This window comes from Cryptomeria japonica, chromosome 1 (genome assembly GCF_030272615.1).
Source record: "Cryptomeria japonica chromosome 1, Sugi_1.0, whole genome shotgun sequence".
Classification (NCBI taxonomy): Eukaryota; Viridiplantae; Streptophyta; class Pinopsida; order Cupressales; family Cupressaceae; genus Cryptomeria; species Cryptomeria japonica.
The window spans coordinates 713,000,187-713,010,077 of record NC_081405.1 but is presented as its reverse complement, the minus strand read 5'-3'; the positions used below and the strand labels follow the sequence as shown (position 1 = coordinate 713,010,077).

Sequence of the window (9,891 nt, the reverse complement as noted above, 5' to 3'; positions counted from 1 at the left end):
ATCTCAAATTATTGATCCTATGGTTAACATCAAAGATTTCTAAGCAAAAAAAAAAATAGTTGCAACTGTACATCATTATGGTTTCAACCTTATTCAATTCCACACTAGAAGGACCATGGAGAGATTTGGCATAGATATCTCCCATTCAACATATTCAGATTTACAAAGAAAAATAGCAAGTGAATTTTGATTCAATCTCCACAACTAAAATAATAAATATTATAATATTGAACATTCAATCACAATTGTTATAAGTCATAACAGAAATTGCTTTACCTCCAAAGTAGCAATTGGGTACACTAGTCAATAGGTTTCTATCAGAACTAATGAGTTGAAATGAGAAGAAATAAAAACTTAAGGAACAAATTTTGGTAGAATAAGACACCAAACAATTGGAAATGATCAAGGTTGTGTGCATAGCACAAAATGAATCAATAATAAATTAATAAAATATATTAAACCTATAGTAACATCAACACACTATACCAGCATATTTGTTGGCCCACCTCCACCAAAGCATTGGAGATCCAAATAGACAATATGGAGAATCAAATAATATATTCTTAAAATGCTTATGATGCTATGAAGGACTTGGATGGCTCCCTTGGGGTACAAATTAAATATATGCATAATACAACCACTTATAGGAATGTTGAAGTAACATCATCTCTCAAATGAAGCAATTGAGAGAAGTGGTGTTTAGATTGTCCCCGATCTTAGGATGTTGTGAATGCCTAAAAACTAGTAGGATGTTGTGATTGCCTAAAAACTAGTAGGATTTCTTATTGTTCCTTCTTTTATCAATGAGGGAAAGAACAAGAAGGGGTTCTTCAATACATTAATACATACAACTACTTGTAGGTTATCTATAATAATATATTACCATAATGCATTTTGGGGGTAAATTTTGTTAACATCTTTTGTAGTAATGCAATGTTATTTTGAAAAAGACTAAGCCTCAAACACTATTTTTTAAGAAAAAACATACATAGCTAGCATGCCTTGAGTACAAGACATGAGTTAAGATAGGGCATGAGTTAAGCTAGGGTATGAAAACCTATAAGGGTGGACTATTAGAGGCCAATATTGAAATTTTGAAAGGGTGTCAAATATTGGCAACAAGAGAACACATCCCCATATAGGAAAGAACCACAAAAAGTCACTACAAGTTAAGGAAATAATAGTTTGGTCCCTACAACCAACCTTTAACACCTACAAATAGGCATACCATGAAGGAATATGAAGAATGGCACATCCTTGTAATTATTCATTAGCATATATGTAACACAAAGGAATGGAAGATATGATATGGAAGATATGTGAGAAGAGAGAAAGGGAGATAAGATAGAAGTGTATAAGATGAGAGTGATGTGAAGTGATGGAGATAATGATAGATATAAGAATATTAGATAGTGAGAAAGTGTAATAGATATATAAAAGATTTATTAAGATCATTGTATGGAAGATGAATATGTATTAAGTAAGTGGTGAATATTTTCCACATGATGTTATAAGGAATATATGAAGGTTGTTGGAATCTAATATATAAATGGTGTATTTGTAAATATTTATTTTATTTGATGTATATAAAATCCACCACATGTTTTGAATATCTTTCTTATGTGCCACACTAGAATAAAATACAACACTAAAATAAAAATCTCTCATATCTCTAGTCGACCCTTTCTTGTTTATAAAAACTATGACACATATAAGTATTATATAATATTTAACATTAGAAATTAGGAACCACTTTTAGATGGTACTAACTCATGATTTGGTTTCATTTGTCGTTTTTTGTCGTTCTCTATTTTGAGGGTTCTTGGAATGGGGTTTAGAATAGTGTATTTTGCAAGTATTATCATATTCTTAATATTAATACTTTGCAAGTATATTTTACTTAATTTCCAGCCATTGTTTATTAACCAATGTATGTTAGAAAAGTTGGAAACATTAAAGATTACAAAATAATATAGTATAAGTGGTCTATCATAGAACACCCTCTAGTCAAAAAAAAAAAAAAGAAAGAGTGACACTCAATTAAACATTTTGAACATTTTGTTTTTGTCATTACGTTGCTTCCGTCATTTTTTTTAAATTAAGCTTCAAATATACCTCCACATGTAATAAACTTCTCTTGTTTTTAAATATATTTTCCTATTTGAAGGCATTTTTTTTTTTGTCATTGTGTTGCTTTCGTCATTTTTTAAAATTTAGCTTCAAATCTCTTGTTTTTAAGTATCTTTTCCTATTTGAAGGCATATTTAGAATGAAGATAGTTTGGTCACCATGTTTATCTATACCAAATTAGTGCATTTGTACCCTTATTCTCTCATAACCCTATGTTATGACCGATCCAGTCTAATATTGATATATTCAATAGACTAGCATGTGATCTAATATTGATATATTCAATAGAAGTTATGTGATCTAATATTGATATATTCAATAGAAGTTTCTATTGGATTGGCCTCATCACTCTCAATATCAACATCATGTGTCCCTAGCTCTACGTGTTAAAATGCACTGGTGTACGTGGACCACATACATAATGCCACACATGTCACCTTGCTAAAGTTAGATTAAATAATCTCTATTATGCTGCATGTTTCTATTAAAAGGATTATTTAAGCTCCGAGGTGAATTATTGCCCAACACTTCTCACCTTGGTGGCAATGGTAGGTCTGGTAGGTCTCGCTAGGATAGTTGGTGTCCCACGGTGGTAGGATGGCATCCTTGGTGGGCTCATGATCCTTTGTTGCCGAATATTATGCCATGGTAGCTACCTCCATGTCTTCAAGATTTCCTTGATCATTATAATGGTGATTGTGCCTTGCATACATTATTTTGGTTGAGCACCATGGACCATAAATGTAGGACTTTCTTCCTCTAATGGAGGATAGCCTACATGTGTTTTACTTGTGTTTGACAACGGTGGCCTACAAAGTTGCATGTTTTTGCAGATACATAGTTGTGTAATGATAGGATTTTGAGCTGAATAAGTGACATTTTGGAAGACATTAAAAAATTAAATATCATTAAGGTAAAGGATATTCGATCCTTCAACCAAATTTTTTTGTAGTCTTAGATTACTTCCAAGTATAAAATGTCAATTTCTATGAGATCTTGAGAACACACTATACAAATTGGTAAAAGGTCGTTTCAAGTATAAGAAGTTGATCATTGATAGCATTATAATTGATTGCAAGCTTTCTTGTAGTTGGTATCTTAAGATTGAAATATTGAGAACTAAATGACAGAAATTTTATCAGAATACTATTTTCCTACTACATTAAACAATTATTCCTATGATTTTATTTAGTTATAAGCCCAACCATCACAAAAAACTAATTTAAGACCCTATAATAATAGCTTGCAAGCTTTCTTGTAGTTGGTATCTTACGATTGAAATTATTGAGAACTAAATGACATTTTATCAGAATACTATTTTCCTACTACATTAAATAAATATTTCTATGATTTTATTTAATTATAAGCCCAACCATCACAAAAAACTAATTTTATTTCTAGGAAGTGGCTTGTACCTAGCAGATTTTACAGTCACCTATGTTTTCCATCTGACTAACCCAAAACATCCAATGCAGAAATTTCCGTGGCGTTGGTATAAGAAAACAAGAACAGATATAGATCAAATTACGTGATTAGAAACAGCCATCTATCCAAAACATAAACATGCCTTTGCCCATTTCTCACTTACATTTAGCAAGACAAACGTTCTCTACTCACCTACTTCTGATCTGCCTAATCCACAGTAAGAAGTTTTTTCGCGTTGTTACAATCAGATATAAAAAACCTTGCTTTCCAAGACAATCCAACCAGTGTAGAGTAAAGACTATAAAAAATTATTATGCGAACACACCAAATATCCTTTAAAATTTAGACACGTAAAAGCCCCTGCAAACATCTGCATCAACAAATGTCGTTACACTTTCAAAGCAGCAAGCACAGTTCAAATTCAACCATATTAACATTTCATAGCATGGCTTTGAGTTAAAAAACATTGGCACAGAACAAACGATAGACTTAATTCCATTATTAAGAAGTAACATACACTTAGCTAAAGTCGAGAAAGATGAGTCATATCTTGAACACAATCATCCTTCCAGTAAAACTCTTTTACTGCTATAAAAATGAAGACCGAAACCTTTATCCAGTCTAAATCTTACATCAAAAAGCTAAAAACAGACTACACTACAAACTTAGAGACTACTATACTATCATCTATGTCCATTAGCTACAAAACGGTTCAATATTTATCATCACTGGAGCTGGAAGGCCATCTAGTCAATCTAGTCAACCTCCTCCATCTTGCTACCCTCTGCATCAGCAGCATCCTCGAGAGAAGGCATTTCTGTATCTGCATCAACAGCAGTTTCATCCTCATCAATGCTCAGACCCAGCTTTAACATTCTGTGAATCCTGTTGCCGAAAGTGTTGGGATCATCAAGACTGAAGCCAGATGTCAAAAGAGCAGTTTCATAGATGAGAAGCACCAGGTCCTTCACTGACTTGTCATTTTTGTCAGCATCTGCCCTCTTTCTAAGCTCTTCCATGATAGCATTTTCAGGATTGATTTCCATAGTCTTCTTGCTAGACATGTAGTTTGACATGCTACTGTCCCTCAGGGCCTGGGCCTTCATAATCCTCTCCATGTTGGCAGTCCATCCATACTCTCCTGTAACCAAACAGCATGGAGAATCAACGACACGATCAGAAACTACTACTTTCTCTACCTTGTCTCCAAGGATGTCCTTAACAACCTTGCACAGTCCCTCAAACATAGCCTTCAGCTCTTCCTTCTTCTTCTTCTCATCCTCACTCTCTTCCAACTTCAATCCCTCCTTAGTTGCAGACACTAGTTTTTTGCCTTCATACTCCTTCAATTGGCCAACAGAATATTCATCAATTGCATCCACCATATAGAGAACCTCATAGCCTTTCTTCTTTAGGCGCTCCAGGAATGGAGAATTTTCAACAGCTTTCTTGCTTTCACCAGTAATGTAGTAAATATCACTCTGCCCATCCTTCATTCGAGTCACATAGTCCTTCAAGCTTGTCATCTCATCACCACTCTTGGTAGAATGATATCTAAGCAAGTCAGCAAGCTTTGATCGGTTCTGGCTATCTTCATGGATACCAAGCTTAATGTTCTTTGAGAATGACTCATAAAACTTGTTATAGTCCTCTTTGTTTTCTGCAATCTCGAAGAACATCTCTATACACTTTTTAACAAGATTCTTCCTAATAACTTTCAATATTTTGTTCTGTTGAAGTGTCTCTCGAGAAATATTCAAGGGCAAATCTTCAGAGTCAACAACTCCTTTGACAAAGCTAAGATATTCAGGAATCAAATCTTCACAGTTGTCCATGATAAATACTCGCCTGACATACAACTTGATATTGTTAAGTTTCTTCTTTGTATCAAAGAGATCAAAAGGTGCCCTCTTAGGGACATAGAGGACAGCCTTGAACTCAAGTTGACCCTCTACAGAGAAATGTTTCACTGCCAAATGCTCTTCCCAATCATTGGTAAGACTCTTATAAAATGCAGCATACTCCTCCTTGGTGATCTCTTCAGGCTTTCTCATCCAGATGGGTTTTTGCTTGTTAACAAGACTCCATTCATGAGACACTTCCTTAACCTTCTTCTTCTTCTTCTCTTCCTTCTCCTTGTCCTCGTCAATTTCCTCAATCTTCCCTTCTTCATCCTTCTTCTCCTTGTCCTCTTCTTCTTCGTCATCTGAAACCTCCTTCTCTGTAGTCTTCTCAGTCCATAGAGAAATTGGGTAGCTTATGAACTCTGAATGTTTCTTAATCAGGTCCTTCAAACGTCTCTCTTCTAGATACTCCAACTGCCACAATCAACATAAAATACTTTCATCATTTTGAATAAGGAGATCCTCTTAACAATAAAAAAAATACAATAAATTTTCTCTAATTTTATCATAACATCCTACTTCATTTCAAATATTAGATTCTTGGTTAAGGTTAGAAAACCCCTTAAAGCAACCTAAATCATACACAAACTAGAAGTACAAATGCTGGCAGGGATGAAACATTTAACCAACCTGATCGTCCTTGAGGTAAAGAGTAATCTTTGTTCCCCTACCAAGTTGTTCACCAGATGTATCTTTTGTCACGGTAAATGATCCACCAGCCTGAGATTCCCAGATGTACTGTTCATCATCATTGTGTTTACTAATCACAACAACTTTCTCAGCAACCAGATATGCAGAGTAAAAACCAACACCAAACTGCCCAATCATGCTAACATCAGCACCAGCTGCAAGAGCTTCCATAAATTCCTTGGTGCCAGACCTTGCAATGGTCCCAAGATTGTTAACCAGATCTGTAAAAACAAAAGAAAATAATCAAACACACAAATTCACAGAACTAAAAACTAATAAAGCTCCACTTACAAAGTAAAATGACTAAATGGGAACCAATTACTGTATGTAAGTCCAAACAGCAAGCGTTCTACTAGCTTGTAAAGTTAACGAAGCATAATTTAACATACATAAAGCAAAAGCCTACCTGACTTGGTCATGCCAATACCACTGTCGATTATAGACAATGAATTGCTAGCCTTGTCTGGAACAATGTGAATGAACAGCTCTGGCTGAGAGTCCAGTTTCGACTTGTCAGTAAGACTCTCAAAACGAATCTTATCAAGAGCCTGCACAATCGAGCCAAATCTTGTCAATTTCCGCTAATTCATGCCACCAACGCAATGAAGTGGATCAATCACCAACAAACCCTAATTCCTTACTATAGTTCAAATCTCTTCACAACAAAATCAAACTTTATGCAAACTGATCGGATCGGATCTAAACTAGAAATAAACAAACATATTTCAGGGAGAAAAAAATCATACAAGCATGTACTCGACCAAAAAACATCAGAACACAAAAGTAAGCAACATTTACAAGAAACATCTAGATGGTTATCACCCCAAAGGGAATTGTTGTCAGGCATATCACACACATTGAGATATCCAGGCAATTTACCAATGATAAACAAATCCTATACAGCCAACGAGATATCCAGGCTAAGTAGAAAACAAAAGCTTGCACTATCATCAACCTAGAGTGCATAATTAGTGCATTCATGTCTGAACAGAACAAATCTGACAGCTTGTGTAACGTATTGAAATTGGGTATGAAATGTAACATTGACCACAGAACCATGGACAACAAAACAGGCATCTTGTTATTACTCAGAACAAAGGGTATACTAGTTAAACATGAAAATCGTTCAATAGCACTCTACCAGATCTAATCATATGTAAATAAAACAGTGTAAACAACACGTAATCCATTACTATTAAGATCGCATCCCCACTGAAATAGAACACTCCATGTCTCCTAACAATTAAGAAGCATCCCCACTGTAACCGACAACAAAAATTAGAAAAGCACTAGAATTTCACACTAGAAAAATAAAACATACTAAAGCAATCCCTACAAAAGGGCCGCAGCGAAGCAGAATGCTCAATCACTAACCAAAACACCTAACAAAAATTAAAAACAAATTCAACCCTTACTTCAACCCAATTGACACGAGAAGCCAAAACACATCGGCAAGAAACTGAAAAAATAATAGCCTTCCGTCGTTATACGTGCAAATCAAAAGCTACCTACTTAAACTAAACCCAAAGAAATCCAAGAATGAGGGAAACTTGAACACGGGGAACATAGAAAAGGGAAGATTAAATCCTTAAATACAAAGAGAACTGCCGTAAACCCAAAAACACATAAGCCACACAACATAATCCAAAGAAATCCAAGAATGAGGGAACTTGAACACAGAGAACATAAAAGAAAGAATATTAACCCCTTGAATACAAAGACAATTGCCGTAAACCTAAAATACATAAGCCACATAACATTTATATAAAAAAAGACATCGAAATGCCATAAATAGAACGAATATAAAGACCCTTGAAAACAAAATATAGCCCCCTAATATTGAATCCAGAATAGTTTACATAAAATGCAATAAGCGAAATACACAGATCTCTATTAAATAACAGGGCACAGAAACAAGCTCTCATCAAATATAAACTAGCTAGGGCTTATCCTGAGAAAATTTTGAAAAACTAAATGTGCATCTTAACAAGAAGAAGCGATAAGAGAATAACATAAAACAAATCAAATAGTCAAGATACAGAACCAACAATATGAAGACCGGATCAAAGTTTTACAAAGCACAGAAAAACCAAGGTGCCAGAGCACTTACATCTGAAGCATTGCTGATTAGTTCTCTCAAAAAGATCTCCTTGTTGCTGTAAAATGTATTGATAATCAGACTCAAAAGCTGATTAATCTCAGCCTGAAAGGCAAATGTCTCAACATCACCGCTCGCCATGATTTTTTCACTGGAACAGCTCAAAAAAGCGCCGAATAAAACCCTTTTGGGCACCGAAGAAAAATCTGCTAACTATTAACAAAGCGGCAGAAAATCGCAGAGAACCGAATTGATGATCTCTTTTCCTTGCGTTGCAAATGGTCTCGGAAGTGGGTTTTTGTAAGGGTTTGGAAGGTTTTCTAGAGAGTTCGGAAAGGCCGGTCGAAACAGCTTTTAAAACGGTCGTGCTTTCAAAACAATAAAAAATAGTGTTAATTATTGGGGATTAATTAGAAAGATGTGAGTTTATTTGGAATAAGGTTTTTGAAAAAGAAAAATTTGGTTGTCTCACTTTAGCTTATTATTATTATTATTAGTTTATTTATCATTAGATTTAGTTATAGTATCTTTAGAATTTTCGTTGGGGGCGAGGGTGCGTCTTCTAGGGGCCTTCTTTTGTCCTCTCCTCCTTTTTCTTTACTTGAGAGAGAAGTTCATTCTTCACTTATAGAGAAGTTCATTCTTTACTTCATAGAAACTTCATAGAAAAGTTCAAGAAAATAGGTAGATTTAGATGAGATGCAAGTTTGAGTTTTGATTTTGTAGATTACAATTATTTCTATTTAATTAAAAAAAAAAAATTGAGAAGATCAAATTTATTATTAATATTTTGGAGTAATAATTTAGGTGTTTAGAAAAAGGGTAACATGTGAGAGGTTCTTGTATTGATCGGGGTATGTGAATCAAACTCTAGGTCGGGGCAAGATGCATCAGAACAAAAGATTTTTGACTTGGCATCTCTCAAGTAAGGTTTGGGATGATCAAAAGAAAGAAAGAATGGAAAACAAAAAGATATGTAATTCAAACAACATTCTTGGGAGAGTAATTGTTAGTTATAATGGGGATATGCGAAAAAATTTGCAGGTTTTGGCCCCTATAGCTAGAATACCGAGCAAAAGATTTGAAAGCCCAAAGAAAAGGTCATCCAGGTCGAAACTGCTCAAGTAAGCATCGGCACTAAAGAAAATAGGGTTATTTCCTTTGGTCTAGACAACTGTGAATGGAAAGAGTCTATTAAACTCCTCTAAGAGAAAGAATTTTTCATAAAGTGGGTAGGGAGTTGGTTGGCATTGCCTAGGATTAGGAAATGGTGTGATGAAAATTGAGGCCCCAACTTTGAACTCAAAACCCTTTCAAACAGCTTTTATTTAGTGATATGTGATAACATGAGAAGCAAACAACAAGTCTTGATCAATGGTCCTTTCTTGATCAGGGAATAGGTTTTTATATCAAAAACTAAGAACCAAATTTCAACCCTTTGAAGGCCTCCATTGAGGAAGTCCCAATGTGGATTTCACTTTACAATCTTCCAATGGTGTATTGGGATTTAGAGACACTCAAGATCATTGATAACAAATTGGGCAAGTTCATCAAAGTTGATGAGGTAGTTGAAAGGAAGGATTTTAGCATGTATCCTCGAATGTGTATTAGATGGAGGCCTTTTCCCCTCTCCTTTAAAAAGTG

At 34.7% G+C, this 9,891-nt stretch overlaps 1 protein-coding gene across 1 annotated transcript; it reads right to left on the bottom strand.

The window, feature by feature from the left end:
• Nucleotides 1–4,021: 4,021 nt before the first annotated feature.
• On the bottom strand, nt 4,022–8,604 carry LOC131050384 (heat shock protein 81-1). Its single transcript, XM_057984542.2, has 4 exons — nt 8,260–8,604; nt 6,556–6,697; nt 6,090–6,370; nt 4,022–5,873 (listed from the first exon to the last, which is right to left on the bottom strand). Exons 1-4 carry the CDS (start codon nt 8,386–8,388, stop codon nt 4,311–4,313), a joined length of 2,115 nt encoding a protein of 704 aa, XP_057840525.2. The 5' UTR covers nt 8,389–8,604; the 3' UTR covers nt 4,022–4,310.
• Nucleotides 8,605–9,891: the final 1,287 nt, after the last annotated feature.